The sequence below is a fragment of the Muntiacus reevesi genome, chromosome 14 (assembly GCF_963930625.1).
Source record: "Muntiacus reevesi chromosome 14, mMunRee1.1, whole genome shotgun sequence".
Taxonomy (NCBI): domain Eukaryota; kingdom Metazoa; phylum Chordata; class Mammalia; order Artiodactyla; family Cervidae; genus Muntiacus; species Muntiacus reevesi.
Window position 1 is genome coordinate 8569249 of NC_089262.1, and position 16339 is coordinate 8585587.

The window sequence follows — 16339 nt, forward strand, 5'->3', positions numbered from 1 at the left end:
GGGAAACACTATCAAAAAACAGTCAACTTTAAAACTTTAATGAATGTCTAATTTACATCTGTTCCTGGCTTTTGGATTCTAAAGTTCCCGTCCGTGTCTTCCAACTTCCACTCCCCCCCCCCCACAGCTTCCTGGATGATAGAAGTTTCCGAAGGCAGTTGCTTCCAGAAGGTACTGTCTGGCGTTAAATTAGTCTCAAGTAGAAAAATAGGTCTCGGCAGGCCTGCACTGCGTCTGCGCGAGCTCTTGCGCCTTCCCGCGAGAGGAAGGCGGGCTCTGGGTTCCGGCGTGGTCTCCGCCGGTTGAGGGAGAGTAACTCTTGCTGCTGCATCATGGCGTCTGTTGGGACCCTCGCCTTCGACGAATATGGCCGTCCTTTCCTCATCATCAAGGATCAGGACCGCAAGTCTCGTCTTATGGGACTTGAGGCCCTCAAGGTAATGGGCCCGAGACGCACTGGCGGTGGGATGAGGGGAGGCGGCCGAAACCGGTGGTTCTGCGCCTGCGCAATGTCTGAGGGGTTCTGCCATGTGCTCTGGGGGAAGCTTGAGAGAGCCCCCCTTTGGTCTCCAGTCCGTCACCCCGCGCCTGGGAAAAATCGACGTATAAGCCTTTAGTCTGATTTGTGGATTAGGGTGGCCCGCGGGTGCTCTTCACAGTTGGGTGGGGCTGCTTGAATTCTCAGGCGGTGAAGGCGCGTCCTCGCTGGTTTCTCCAACCTGCAGGCATTCCGAACAGTGTTTTAGTCAATTTGGATGCAGGAGAGGTGTTCTCAGCTCACCTGGGCGGTTAGGACGCTGGCTCTTAACATTCAGTTGGTGTCCCTGCAACGGCCTCAAAGGAAATGAGGGTCATTTTCGTCGTGCCATCCTAAAGGTTTAGCCATTTCATTTTTGAATCCCTTTATACATGGCGTATTCCTGGGTGTGGGCTCGTAAAAGTTAAAAACGTACACTTTTAAGGAAGAAAATACAGCTGCAAGAGTGAAAAGTGGTCACCAGTAACCGTAGTACAAGGCAGTGTGTGACCGGAATCACCAGCTATGGGAGGGCGAGTGTGCAGGTAAAAAGTCAGAGGCGGTCATTAGTATCTTGGGTAGAGTATTGACTCTTGGTCGGGGATGGAGTAGTGTTCTGGATGGGGGAGAGCTAGCTGCTAGGGAGAGGGAAAGCAAGAGCAGGAGAACGCCTGGCACCTTGGAGGAGACAGCAATCTGGTTTTAGCATAGTCTAAGCTGCAGGGTGGAAAAGGTGGAAGTTCTTGAGCACCTTGACATGACTGTGTTATCCTCAGGGATGGGAGGGAGCCGTTGACAGGGGTTTGAACAGAATCTCAATTTAAATAGAACTCTACCTGAGGAGGTGGTGTTTGGGATGGAATTCATGAAGTTGGTGTGTATGACCGTGTCATCAGGTCTGAGGTGTCCCTTGTCTTGAGGTTTTACTTAAATTAAGCGCTACAGTTCTGCCCCAGGCTGTTTCACTTAGGGCAAGCTACACATCCTTTCCCAACCTCCTTTCCCAGTGGGGCCAATACACCCCTGTCAAGCGGAGGACAAGAATTAAATGGGGTAGCCTAAGAAGTGGCCACCCAGCCTTTGACCAGTGGTAGGTACTCACACCACTTGTGTTATGTGTTCAGTTTTGAGTTTCATGGAAAGCAACCAGCAGAGAAAGTAACACCCAGTACATGCACCCAAAATACCAGGATAACAGAAGCCACAGGTGATTTTGCCTCTGCCACATCTTTGTAATCCTCGGTCTCTTGAGACAGGTCTTAGAGAGAAATGTGGCCCCAGAGCTAGTAAAGAGCAGGACCAGGGTTCAAACCCGCCTCTGTCTGACAGTGCAACCAGTAGTCTAGAGCCTGCTCCGCGACCTCGGGGCTGATCCTGCTTTGTTGTGGGGTCTGTCCTGTACGGGGTGCTGAATAGTACCCTGGCCTCCACCCTCTATGGTCCCCTCCCTGATTGTGACAACCAGGGATGTCTCTAGGCGTTGCCAAACGTCTCCTGGGGGCACATTCGCCCCTGGTTAAGAACCACCTGCCTGTGGTCATTATTCTTTAAATATTTCATTGTGCAGACCTATCAGTCAAAGATGTGTTTTAAGAATAACCAGTATTTTTACAAACTAGTAAACTTTGTGTCTTGTTAACCTGTGAGCTCGGGTCACAAGGGAAGGACTCACAGAACATTGCATTAAACTGCTTTGTAAACTGGTCAGGATTTAATGAGCGGAGGTCTTCAGTGCATCAAGACTTCGGGGATCAGAGGGCGTGTTGGGGAGCAGGCCTTAGCCGCCCTCACTGGAACAGAGCGAGGTCTGACTTTGAAGAACACCTGGAGCTTACAGACTTGAGAGTCGGAGTCCTGGCCCTGTCAGAGTCCTGGCGACTCGTTTAAGGGTGGGGACTGAGGAAAGCAGCACGTTTGGGAAGATGGATGACCGCTGGGTGGGGGGTGAACCTGAAGGGTCGGTGATGAGAGACCCTGGAAATCTGCATCGTGCAGTGGGTCAGAGTTAGGTTGGTGAGGGCAGGAGCAGAAAGACAGGAAACAAGGTATTTGGAGGGAATATGAGCGTAATTTATGGAAAGGAAAAAGGATGCATTCGGGCTTCTGTTATTTTCAGCATTGACCCCCTTGGTGGGCAGTTCTTGGTTGTGGGTTGTGTACTGACTGGACCTTTGGGAAGAGGAGTGTATTAATCCACGGCGTGACAGTTCAGGGTGTTTGTAGACGGCTGGACTCCTCCCATGGAGTTAGCTTTGTCCAGTGGTCCTGCACGGCCTCTCGGGTCAGACTGTCCCTGCTCTTGGCTGTAAAATGGGCCCGGAGAACCTGCCTCATTAGATGTGTTGAGGGTTATAGAGAGAACACAGAGCACTTGGTTCTGTTCTTTTACGCAAGAATTGTCTTCTCTGACACTAAGGGTTGTGCAGTTTTCACAGGTAGATGTGGCCCTGTCTGCTGCCTTTTCTAGAGAATAGAAGCTGTGTCACAAGTGAGTTTTACAGCGATATGTTCTTAGCTTAAAATTATGTCTAACTTGAATGCTGGCTTTTTCTGTTTCATTTAGTCTCATATAATGGCAGCAAAGGCTGTAGCAAATACAATGAAAACGTCACTTGGACCAAATGGTAAGAGACTTAACATGCTGTGTTTTTTAATGAAAGTTGTATAACATAGAGTAGTCAATTCAATCTGTTTACAGAAAGTTCGGAGACAGAGGGGGGCATCCTCCCCCTAATATGGTCAGATGTTTAGGATGTATCCCAGACCTTCAACACAGTTAAAGTCATAATGTTACATCCAAATTTAGGTCGTGTGTTTTTTCCACTTGACATAATTTCATTAGCATTTTCCAAATCGTAGCTGTTGTCTTTTGCAACATTATATTTTGTGATATTACATTTAGTGATGCTCCATAATTTTTCTTTTTTTTTGCAATTTCTCTGGTTTTAGCCATCATTAAATTCTTCCAATGTCTTGCTTAAATTAGCCAATCTAAAAAGGTCTTCATGGAGATATTCCTTCATGTATGTTGAATTATTTGTAATAAGCTGCTAGAAAGGTACTGGGTCAAGAAGTAAGGATAACTGTTTTATAGGTTTCGTGTAGGTTCTTTCTTTTCCCCTCAGTCATTTTAAACACGATTGTCTCTTAGGGCTTGATAAGATGATGGTGGATAAAGATGGTGACGTGACTGTGACCAACGATGGCGCCACCATCTTAAGCATGATGGACGTTGACCACCAGATCGCCAAGCTAATGGTTGAACTGTCCAAATCACAGGATGATGAGATTGGAGATGGAACCACAGGAGTGGTTGGTAAGAAAAAGCAAAATGTCCTGTCTCATTTGAGAGGAGTTATTTAATATTAAGGGCTTTCTTGGTGGCTCAGACATTAAAGAATCCACCTGCAGTCCAGGAGACCCAGCTTTGATCCTTGGATCGGGAAGATCCCCTGAGAAAGGGAATGGCTACCCAATCCAGTATTCGTGCCTGGAGAATTCCATGGGCAGAGGAGCTTGATGGGCTACAGTCTGTGGGATTGCAAAGAATGTTACAGGCCTAACGTGCTTGCTGAGTGTTTATTCTGATTCACATCATGGGGAGACAGTCACAAATCCATGTGGAAGGACACGATACGAGACATATGGCCCAGGCTCTTCAAAAGTGTCAATGAAAAAGAACAGGAAGGGAGTGGGGAGTAGAGTAAGGCAGCTCATCTGGATTCAGGGAGCTCAAGAGAAGTGACAGCAGCTCTAGCGTGTGAAACCTGGTTGGGTGCCAGATTTCTTTTTCCAAGCTCTGAAGGATGTTTGGGACACATGGGGTCATTTGTGGGTCATGTATTAGTATCTTACCAACGTCAAGATTTCCTGAGTGTGGCAGTTATGTTACAGCGATGCAGGAGGCTTTGGCTATCCTTAGGAGCTGAATGTTAAAATATTCAGGAGTGACATGTCTGATTTCTGCAACTAATTTTCAAATCATTGAACAGAAAAAGCATGCGTATATAAAGAAAACAAATGCAACAAAGTATTATTAATAAGTAAATTGTATTCATTATACTACTCTTGAAATTTTTTTTGAATGTTTGAAATTTTTTTAAGTTTGGAAGGATTGATGAGATGAATATCCTCAGTGTTACTTTTTCTGCATTTGAAATTTGAATTAACTTATTCAGCAAGTATTTTATACATTTATTGGGAAGCAAACACTGTTCTGGATGTACTTGGAGTGCAGTAATATTCAAACTTATTTTTGTGGTGCTAAAATGAGAGGAGAAGGCAACAGGTCAGGGAAGGATAGTAAACAAATTTTATTACTGTAGGATGCCGGCATGAATTTCACTGAATAGAAATCCTTGGCCTAGGAAACAGGAAGGTTTTTTCCCTTATAAAAATGGTTTGTATATTACGTTCTTTGCATCCTGTATGTCACTGAGAGTTGAGCATCCATCTATGAAGGGTACCTGTTAGAACTGTGTTAGAACCAAAACACAAGGCTCCATTTTTAGGGATGGCCTTCACCTATGAGACACTTTGAGCTTGAGTCTGGAGCCTTCATATTTCCAGGACAGCATCTCATGTGTTTTGAGTTCTAGCGGTTGCCTAAGCCAGGTGTGCTGTCTCGCCCGCAGTCCTGGCTGGTGCCCTGTTGGAAGAGGCCGAGCAACTGCTGGACCGTGGCATTCACCCCATCAGGATCGCCGACGGCTACGAGCAGGCCGCCCGCATCGCTATTGAACACCTGGACAAGATCAGCGACAGTGTCCTTGTCGACATGAGAAACACTGAGCCCCTGATCCAGACGGCGAAGACCACGCTGGGCTCCAAAGTGTGCGTGTGCAGTGCGGGCTTGCAGGGCGCATTCGTGCAGGAGGCAGTGCTCGTGGGCTGTGTCTTAAAGACAGCTCAGAATTATCCACGGTGGCTTCATACTGATTTATGAGCTGCCTTTCTGGTTTTGTTATTTGAGTTTACTTTCTCTTTACTGCTGGTATAAACATGGGCATTTTGTGTTTTTGTTGGAGGCTGGATTTCCAGGTTTGGTTCAGTCCTCTTGATGTTTGTGTAAGCTATATAGTTCTTTATTTCTCAGGATAGGCTAGGGTAGGACAGGGTCCTACTAGTGGGAAGTACTCGTTTTTTGTAACACTTTCTACCATTTCTTTGCTAGGAAGCATTTTAGTGGAGAGGTTCTCTTTATTCATTCAACAGGAATTTAATGATCCAGAATTTTACTTAGTATGAAGGGGCAGTCTTGAAATTGTCTTCCATTGGCTGTTGTTAACATTTACATAGTACTCATTACTTGCCAGGCCTACTACTGAGTCTTGGGGATACAAGACAGCTCTTGCCCCCAGATTCTCAGCCGCCTCAGCCACGGGGCACACTCAACTTGAACAACAGTGGAGACTTAGGAGCTCTTGTTACAATGTAGTGTAAAAATCTAATGTAAGGTACCTTATTGCACTGTTTGTCTTAATCCACATCAGTTCAGGAAGTTTTTAAATTTGTGCCCTAAAGGATGACATGGGCTCAACTTAGAGGGCAGGGCAAGTGCAGCAGAGACGGCTGCTTCCTTCTGTCCTTCATGGTGCCAGCTGTCCTCTTGTCACAAGTCTGAGCGGAGACCACTTCTGGGCAGGGGTGACTGTCCGGGGTGGCCTCTATCGCAAGAAGAGCACTCTGGTTCTCCTGGAAGGAAGGCATTACCCTTTCTTGAAGTGCACACATTCTGTGTTACTGCTTTCTAAGTTGACTCAGCTTTATTTGCAAGTCTTTAGAAAACTCCAGTAAGCATAGATCTTTACTATAGAAAACGTTCAAGTGGACCAGCAAGGGCCAGATACACTCAACATAAGGTGAAACATTGTGTGTCAGTTACTTAGGACACACAGTATTTTTAGTTTCTTGGCTGTCTTTTCCAGGTGACTTAGGATTCCAGGCACTGTATTTGGAGGGCTACAGTTGCCTTGTGGTTTTTTTCAGAATCAGATGTGAAATTATCGAGCAGTCTCTTCAGATGTTAAGTGGTGCACTTCCCATAGATAAGATTGGCTTCCCCTTGGTGGTTTCATCTCTTTCCTGTTCTGTTTTGGCTTGAAAGTGTTAGTGGTATTACAAAATAGTGGTCTTGGTAAATTTTTGGTTCTTGGCATACGTTCGTGGTCTCTTAGTGTACATTTATAATGGAAGAAAATAGTACATTTCAGTTATTATTAACAGTTTTTTCCCATCCCAGTTTATGATTCCTTTTGGGGTCCCTGGACCTGGGTTAAGTGTCCCTTCCTAGACTGTTGAAAGTACAGGTCATGGTGACATTCTTCCCTGGGGACCCTGAACATGGTTAGTTCTATATGATACCTGTGGGTCACAGTTTGTCGTGTCATCTGAGTTCACAGCACGTGTTCTTTCTGGCTGCAGTCACTGTTGGGTGGACATGAAAGGTTATTGTTGTGTGTCCCCTCAGGGTTAACAGCTGTCACCGGCAAATGGCCGAGATTGCCGTGAACGCCGTCCTCACCGTGGCTGATATGCAGCGCAGGGATGTTGACTTCGAGCTCATCAAGGTAGAAGGCAAGGTGGGCGGGCGGCTGGAGGACACCAAGCTGATCAAGGGCGTGATCGTGGACAAGGACTTCAGTCACCCGCAGATGCCCAAGGTGAGCCGTGCCTCCATAGCATCAGGCTTTTCCTTCTTGAGCCCTCCAGGTAGTTCATATGTTTCTGTCTCTTCCTGCAGCAAGTGGAAGATGCTAAGATTGCAATCCTCACATGTCCATTTGAGCCCCCAAAACCAAAGACGAAGCATAAGCTGGATGTGACATCTGTGGAAGATTTTAAAGCCCTTCAGAAGTACGAAAAGGAAAAGTTTGAGGAGATGATCCGGCAGGTGCGCCTTACCACAGCTCCCAGTGAGATTTACACTCACTGGAGCTGACAGGACACAGCCACTTGTATAGTTCTTTCTCTTTTCTGTACTCTGATGCTCCCACCTATACACCCAGCCATGTATCTTGCCTTGGTTTCAACCTTTTTTCCAATAGAAGAGCACAAAGGATACTTCCGTTAACATGGTTGTGGCATTTCTTTCCCAGATTAAAGAAACTGGTGCTAACCTAGCTATTTGCCAGTGGGGCTTTGACGATGAAGCGAATCATTTACTTCTCCAGAATGACCTGCCAGCAGTTCGCTGGGTCGGAGGACCTGAAATTGAGGTAGGAAGCCCCCTGCAAAGACACTGCGTGCAGGGCTTGAGTTCGTGGAGCATCTCTGCTCGAAGCCACTGTGACCACACCCTGCTGTGGTTCCCACGCTGTGCTGAGGCTCCACAGACCAGAGGCTGAGCTGCAAGAGGGGAAAATGCTAGAATCTTTCTTCCTGTTTGTACATGAGTTTCTAGTGTGGCATTTTCACGTGCTTTCCTTTCTCACTGCTGTCTGGTTGGCCCGCTGAGGTGGGAGACTGGTTGTGCACTTCTGTGTCAGGGTCGTAAACATTCAGAGCTGCCCAGACATGGTCTGTGGCTCCACAGACACAGCCTAGTTGGTCCTCATGGGGGTGAGAGGGGAAGGGGGAGAGCTGAGAGAGAGTGCAGGGTCATAGTGGCAGGTCGCCCACCCTTCAGAACCTTGTTCCCTGAACAAGGCATTGGGCTGGACCTTGATACTTGGGCCGGATTGGGCAGTGGTTCTAGGGAGCACGACCGGTCTTGGGTCATGTTCGGCCCATCTGTGGTCTGGTGTTGAGTGCCGCGCTCACCATGCTGGTCTTTGCCTTCCTCCCGGCAGTTGATCGCCATCGCCACAGGCGGCCGCATCGTCCCTCGGTTCTCGGAGCTCACAGCTGAGAAGCTGGGCTTTGCAGGTCTTGTGAAAGAGATCTCATTTGGGACCACCAAAGACAAGATGCTGGTCATCGAGCAGTGTAAGAACTCCAGAGCCGTCACCATTTTCATCAGAGGAGGAAATAAGATGGTGAGGACTCACTTCTTTGTCCTGCACTTTTTCTGATCTGGAATGTGGTTGGGTTTTTCTCATAGTGTATTTAGCTGGGACACTTTGAGGAGGACAGGGTCATCTTTCTTGGAGAAGCAGGGACACCTCAGGAATTCCTCAGCAGTCCAGTATTAGGACTCTGCTTGTGACTGCTGGGTCCTGGGCTCGATCCCTAGTCAGGGAACTAAGATCCCTCAAGCCATGCAGTGTGGGCCCCTCCCCTACCCGCCCCCCAAAAATAAAGTGGGGTCACAGTGTAAAACCCTGAAGACCATGTTCCACTGTTGGGCCTACGGGGCACACTTGCCTTTCTTCGGTCTCAGGTAGAAATGGGGACCTGGGAGAGCGTGGGTGCGCGCTCCACGCTTTTAGGGACGGGTTTCTAGCGAATCACGGTGAGTAAGACTCGTCGTAAGGGTGTTGCTTTGTCATTTTTGTTTGACCCCCTTCATCGCTTGGTCATCCGTCCTGGAGTGAGGCCTAGGCTGCCCAGTATTGTGGGATTTTTCCCCTAAGTACATGATGGGAGGAAAGTAGAATGAAGACAGGAACCGCTAACTTAGGCAGCGTCGCTTTCCCCAGATCATCGAGGAGGCCAAGCGTTCCCTTCACGACGCGCTCTGTGTCATCCGCAACCTCATCCGGGACAACCGCGTGGTGTACGGCGGGGGCGCTGCGGAGATCTCCTGCGCCCTGGCGGTCAGCCAGGAGGCCGACAAGGTGAGGGCCTCTGCCCGCGGTGTGGGACCAACCACGTGGTGTGCAGCGGGGGCTGGACGCCGGGCCTTTATTCTGAGCTGATCCTTGTGCCTGTGGAGGTGGATGCAGGTTACCACAGGCCAGCGTGTGTCAGCCTTTTTCAGACTGCAGCCTTGACACAGATCTCTGCACACTTAGTGTTACCTGGAATTGAGAACTGCTTGGACGTTGGAACTAAAGGTGCAGCGGGAAGACTGGCTTTCTTGACTTCTGATGTGTACCTTCTGCATCCTTGCCCTCATGAATAGCGGCACTCATGTTACGGCCTGTTCTGAAGACTCGTCCTGAGTTAGCTTTTCCAAGGGTGTTTTTCTGTAATGTCCCCAGATAGCTGCTGGGGGTTCTGTCAAGTAAGCTGACGTGACCCTGTGCCCTTGCAGTGCCCGACCCTAGAGCAGTACGCCATGCGCGCCTTCGCCGATGCACTGGAGGTCATCCCCATGGCGCTCGCCGAGAACAGCGGCATGAACCCCATCCAGACCATGACTGAGGTCCGGGCCAGACAAGTGAAGGAGGTGAACCCCGCCCTCGGGATTGATTGTCTGCACAAGGGGACCAATGGTGAGGCGCTGGGCCGCAGTCTGACCTAAACTGGGGGATTACTTGCTACATAATGTGTACCGTGAACTCATCCTGGCTTTTTAAATTCTTGAACATGCTTCAGGTACCCAGGTCCTGAATTCTAGTGTTTGATATAATTATCTGGGAAATTGTTAGGATGCTGATCTTAGCAAGCTACAACAAAAAACTGCAGTGCAGTATTTATTCCAAAGGTGATTTCCATTGTAGAAAATCATTCCCATCTCATTTCTTTTACATAAATGTCAGTGTGGGTTCTGTATGTCATATAAAATAGCTCTGAAATTGACTTTCAGTTTACTGCTGATTCTGTGGGCGTGTCCCGTAAATCATAGGGTGTTTTATAAACGGAGTGTGCGCTGTGACTTCTGTAGCACTTGCATCGTTCATCGCTGAAAAGGTAGCACAGCCCTAGCATGTAGGGATGGTGGTCCTGGTGAATCCCCAGATTTTGTACTAATTGGGCTGTCTTGGGGGTTCTGTCTCAATCCTGACCACAGAATCTGATGGCGTATTTTTTTTTTACTCAGAACTGCAGATGTGTTCTGGATTTTAGGTTAACAACCCGAGGATTTAGTAACAGCAGCAACTTCTTGTCAGACAGTTAACATTTCTTTAACTTGAAGTCTGGGTTTTTGCTGAAGCAGCTTTCCCTGTTAGGCACCGTCTCACCTCACTCACTTCGGTCTTAGTGACCGAACTGGCGGCGTAGGGAACGTTGTGGGGTGAGACGTCGCTGAACGGTTCCCTCTTCAGCAAGTCACTGAGAAACTCACCGTCATGGAAGAGGGCTCCCTGTCCTCCAAGTGCTCCAGTGACCAGGCCCACATTCCAGAGTGTCTTGGGAACTAATGAAATTGTATTCTGAAAACATAACTGGGACTAGTGGCTTTCAAAGTTCTATGTCTTTTAAGTTTTTCTCTGATTCATAAATAGAAACAAAGTATTAACGATAACGGGCTTCCCTGGTGGCTCAAACAAAAGATTCAGCCTGCAATTCAGAAGACCTGGGTTGGGAAGATTCCCTGGAGGAGGGTATGGCTGCCCACTCCAGTATTCTTGCCTGAAGAATCACCAGGGACAGAGGAGCCTGGTGGGTTACAGTCCGTGGGTTCCCAGAGAGTCAGACACAACTGAGCGACTTTCACTTTCCATTAATGCTAGGAGTATGCTGTTTTAGAATGATAAGTATGTATGCTGTTTTAGAATAATGAATTTGTGTTTTTCAGATATGAAACATCAACATGTCATAGAAACCTTGATCGGCAAAAAGCAACAGATCTCTCTTGCAACACAAATGGTTAGAATGATTTTGAAGATTGATGACATCCGTAAGCCTGGAGAATCTGAAGAGTAAAGAGAGAATTTAGAGTAAAATGAGTAAGATCCACTACTGTGACGAAATAAATGGGTGTCTTGTGCTGCATCTACAGCTATTTATTGTTATGTCCCGTATCAGACACTGTAGTAGATGCTGTGACAACAGTAGCTGTTTGGTAACCATAGTTTCACTTGTTCAGAGACAGGAAAGTGTAGAGGTGTGATCTCAAGGTTTTGTATTTGTTATATTAAAGGGAACTCTAAACAGCCTTTATATTCTGCTCTTCAAGTTAAACATTCACTATAACATTCATCAAATGCCTTAATTGAAGGGGTTTGAGTTGAATTTTTTTTTTTTAATGTAGGACCTGTTTTTAACAGTTTTAAACGTTCGGTTTGTTCTCAAGACTTATTTTAACATTGAGGAATATGGGCTTGGTCCTATTAAATTTATTTAAGCGCTGCATCTGTCTAAATGGGTGAATCTTTGATTGTGGAGACCCTCAGAGATGAGTATCCAGCACACGACTGGGCTGTCTTCTGTGCTGTTGGGTTATACTGCCTGGGGTGGTCCCACAGTGCTGAGTAGACCAGCCCTAACCCTGTGATCTTCACACAGTCCCCTGGCCTTATCCTGGCCTGGCTGCCCCCAGAGCCCTGGCCAACGTCGTGCAGAGAAGGCCAGGGTGGGCCCAGGCTGGCGCCACCCTCAGGTGCTTAGAAGGTCATCCAGAAGCCAGTTGGGGTTTTCTCAGAGGAGCAAAACAAGTGAAGGTTAGAGTGAAACAGAAAAAATGGGTTGAGTGGAAGCAAACACCTTGCAGTTACCATGTGTACATAGGTTGGTATTGAATTAGTTCTACTTGTTGCGGGTTTGATCCCTGGGTCTGGGAGATCCCCGGAAGAGGAAATGGCAACCCACTCCAGTCTTCTTGCCTGGAGAATCCCCATGGAAAGAGGAGCCTGGCAGGCCACAGTCCATGGAGTTAACAAGCAAATCGACGTGACTTGGCAACTAAAAAGTACTGGCTCACGGGCATAGCCCTTGACAGAGGCCAGGCTGTGTTCTGAGCGCTTCACCTGCTACCACCCTGTGATGGAGAAAGGCTTCTTACTGTTCACATCTTACAGATGGCCTCATTGTCCAGCATCTTCCAGCCTGCCTTCAGTGGAGTAGGGGCAGACCCTGGCCGCCTTCCCTGGGGTCCCATCTCCCCGTGCTGTTCTGCCCCCTGCTGGCTTGTGTTTGCTTTTCTAAAAGCATGCTTCTTAGAGGATATGATGAAGAAGGGCACTCTTGTGCCACCAGGGGAGAGGGTTTGGGGCCATCAGTTTCTCCTAGGAACCTGGATGCTGGCCAGTCTTAACTGTTGGGTCTTTGTGTTTACTCCATGTTAATGCGTTGGTGGTTTCACTAGGAAACTTGGCAGTGAGCAGTAACATAGTTCTTCCTGATGAACATACAACCTAGTACGTATCTCATCGTGAAATGGATTCTGAAGTGGCTCAATTATAATTGACTACCTACTGGGTGCAGCATCAGAATGCATTGATTTCAAGTTTGGTTTCAGTGCAGACACAGACCCACTCACATAACTGTCTTGACCTAGTCGCTTGGATGAGTTGATTTACAAGGGTGGATTTCAGCCTGTGAAGAACATCCAGCAGCTTACTTTGAACCAGAGTCTCCCACGTGAAGTGGTTTGTGGTTGAATGAAGAATAAACTACTCCTGAAAAGGGAACCACGGGTGTTCCCCGAGGGTTTTGGTTGAAAGAAACCACGTGGTTGATGAACAAACTCGTAGATGTGTTCTTCACATGCTTTTGATTCTTTCCTGGAAAAGCACCTCTTCTAGGTACCACGTTACCCTTTATCTTCCAGTTCCAAATGGCTTGTTTACATCCCTTGTGCTTTGGCTGACCCCCATCTCATGCCTGGAGAAGAAGATGGCAACCCACTCCAGTATTCTTGCCTGGAGAATTCTGTGGACAGAGGAGCCTGGTGGGCTGCTGTCCATGGGGTCGCAGAGTCAGACATGACTGAAACGACTTTGCATGCATAGCAGAAGGAAATGGCAACCCACTCCAATGGTCTTGCCTGGAGAATCCCAGGGACAGAGGAGCCTGGTGGGTTGCAGTCTATGGGGTCGCACAGAGTCGGATACAACTGAAGCGACTTAGCGGCAGCAGCATCTCATGCCAGTGAAGCCCTTGACCCGAGGCCACATCCCCACACAGGACCCAACACTCCTGTTGGTTCCCAGTTCCTGCACTTCCAGCTTTATTCAGTGTTTCAGGGGTTGGAGGCGAGTTCTTTATTCTTCTGTTTTCTGGCCATGCCACTCAGCTTCTGGGATCTTAGTTCCCTGGCCAGGGATGGAACCTGGGCCCCTGGCAGTGAAAGAGTTCTAGCCACTGGACCACCAAGGAAGCCCCTATTTGATGTTTGTTAAATGGCTTGATCTTTAATTACAAGCACTCACACAGAAGTAGAGCGTCCCAGGTGACTCAGTGATAAAGAAACCGCCTGCCAATGCCAAAGACGTGATTTTGATCCCTGGGTCAGGAAGATCCCCTGGAGAAGGGAATGGCCACCCACTCCAGTATTCTTGCCTGGAGAATCCGTGGACAGAGGAGCCTGAGGGGCTACAGCCCGTGGGGTGACAGAGAGTTGGACATTACTGAGGGACTGAGCACATGTTAGAAGCAGATGTGACAACTTCTGTCCTCTGTAAGGAGAGGCATTGAGGTTTGCAAAAGTGGAAAGTAATGCTACTCCTCACATTTTTCATTTTGGAAAATATAAGATTACATTAACACATCAAATGCCAGTCAGTGCAGAGTGGCATAAACCAGCGGCAGGGGAGGGCATTTGCAGGTCTTGCGTCCTCAGGGGTCTTGAAATCAAAATGTTTGAGAACTGCTCTGTTAGTACTCTACTCTTCATGAGAAGTCCTCATCGACAAATCCAAGAGATGCTACATAATTTGCACCAGCCTGAAGTAAACTCCAGTTCATATAGCACATGTTTTGAAGATAAGCAGTGAAGAGCCTTATCAATACTTGCACTATAATCTTGACTCCTGTCTCGAAGACAATTAAAGCTGACCGTGAGAACTTCCAGCTTCCGTGCTCCCACCTAGAGTCTCACCCGCCCACCCCCCTCCCTGTGGTAGGCAGGATTCTGCAGCCGGGTTCAGCCTGGTGGTGCCGTCACACACTGATCCAGATGCTGCTGTGAAGGGACTTTGCAGGTGGAGTGAAACTAGCTGGCAGACCTTAGAAAGCCGATGTGGGTGGGCCCCATGCAACCACAGCAGAAGGGAGGGACAGGGGCGAAGGACTGGACGCCCACCTGCTGGCCCTGAGATGCAGGGGCCACATGCAGGCCCTGAGGAAGGAAATGAGAGCTCGGTCCTAAGCCGCAAAGAACAACGGTCCCCGACACTGGGATGTTCAGCTGGCCCTTGAACAGCACAGGTGGGGGCCCTGACCATCTATGCCGTTGAAAATGCAAGAAAAAATTAGAGCCGGTCCTCCATGGGCTCGGTTCTGCATCTGAGCATTCAGCCAACATCAAACATGTGGTACTGTTGGGTTTACTGTTGAGAAATCTGCAAGAGGACCCATGCAGTTCAAGCCTGTTGTTCAACAGTCAGCTGTATCTGGAAGCAGATCCTTCCCGGAGCCTGGCCAGCCAGCACCTGCACTTGGACCTCATGAGACCCCGACTGGAGAAACCAGCTGAGCCAACCTGGGCTTCCAGTCCACAGAACCGTGGGGTCATACGTTTGTCCTGAAGCCACAGAGTTCGTGCTCATCTGTCACACCAGCACTTTCTGGGCGCCCGACAGGATCACACTTCTGGATTCTTGTGGCCGGTGGGGCCTTGTAACCAGCTCGGGCCCATGAGCAGAAAGAAGCATCATTTCCAGGTCAAAGCACTGACTCGCCATGCAGGGCCTTCTGGGGCCCTTTCCTCTGGGCTCAGCCAGGGCCTTGCTCCAGGGCGGCCTCCAGCCTGGCCCCTGGAGGTAACAGTGACAGGAGTTCCTGCCAGCAGCCATGGGCACAACAGGAGCGAGCTCCTGAGGGCAGGGGTAGAACCTCTTTGCATCCTCACCTGCCCTCTTCAGTTCAGTCGCTCAGCCGTGTCTGACTCCTTGCGACCGCATGGTCTGCAGCACACAAGGCTTCCCTGTCTGTCACCAACTCCCGGAGTTTACGCAATCATGTCCATGGAGTCAGTGATGCCATCCAGCCATCTCATCCTCTGTCGCCCCCTTCTCCTCCCACCTTCAATCTTTCCCAGCGTCAGGGTTTTTTCTGATGAGTCAGCTCTTCGCATCAGGTGGCCAAAGTATTGGAGTTTCAGCCTCAGCATCAGTTCTTCCAATGAATATTCAGGACTGATTTTCTTTAGGATGGACTGGTTGGATCTCCTTGCAGTCCAAGGAACTCTTCTTCAGCACCACAATTCAAAAGCATCAATTCTTTGGCACTCAGCTTGCTTTATAGTCCAACTCTCACATCCATACATGACTACTGAAAAAACCGTCTTTGACTAGGTGGACTTTTGTTGGCAAAGTAATGTCTCTGCTTTTTAATATGCTGTCTAGGTTGGTCATAGCTTTCCTTCCAAGGAGCAAGCGTCTTTTAATTTCATGGCTGCAGTCACTATCTGGAGATGGTGCCCAAAAAATAAACTCTCTCAGTGTTTCACCTCACAAAGCAGAACAGAGCAAACCCTCTGGGTCCTGAGCCCGGACTCCGCCGCCCCTCTCCTTTGCAGTGCCCCTGAAGGCAGGCTGACACGCAGTCAGAAGCAACCACAGCTCAGCCCCCTGACCAGTACCTGATGACACGCTCACACGAGACTGGGTTTATTCTGCAAAATAAGGTAATTCTCTTCATTTTGTAGATTTCCCATTGAGAAAAACTAGGTGTGGGTGGTCAAGAATCCACCTGCCAGTGCAGGAGATGTAACAGACATGAGTTTGATCCCTGGGTCGGGAAGATCCCCGAGAGGAGGCAATGGCAACCCACTCCAGTAGTCGTGCCTGGGAAATCCCATGGACAGAGGAGCCTCGCGGGCTACAGTCCACGGGGTCACAAAGTCAGACGACTGAGCAACTACACCACCACCACCAGAGGTCAGAGCATTCG

At 48.5% G+C, this 16339-nt stretch overlaps 1 protein-coding gene across 1 annotated transcript; it reads left to right on the forward strand.

Annotated features, from left to right (window-relative positions):
• The first annotated feature begins 248 nt into the window (after positions 1-248).
• Positions 249-11636, forward strand: CCT5 (chaperonin containing TCP1 subunit 5). Its single transcript, XM_065905476.1, has 11 exons — positions 249-437; positions 3081-3141; positions 3669-3833; positions 5152-5350; positions 6987-7179; positions 7260-7409; positions 7615-7734; positions 8308-8493; positions 9097-9234; positions 9654-9834; positions 11082-11636. Exons 1-11 carry the CDS (start codon positions 333-335, stop codon positions 11207-11209), a joined length of 1626 nt encoding a protein of 541 aa, XP_065761548.1. The 5' UTR covers positions 249-332; the 3' UTR covers positions 11210-11636.
• The last annotated feature ends 4703 nt before the right edge of the window (positions 11637-16339 follow it).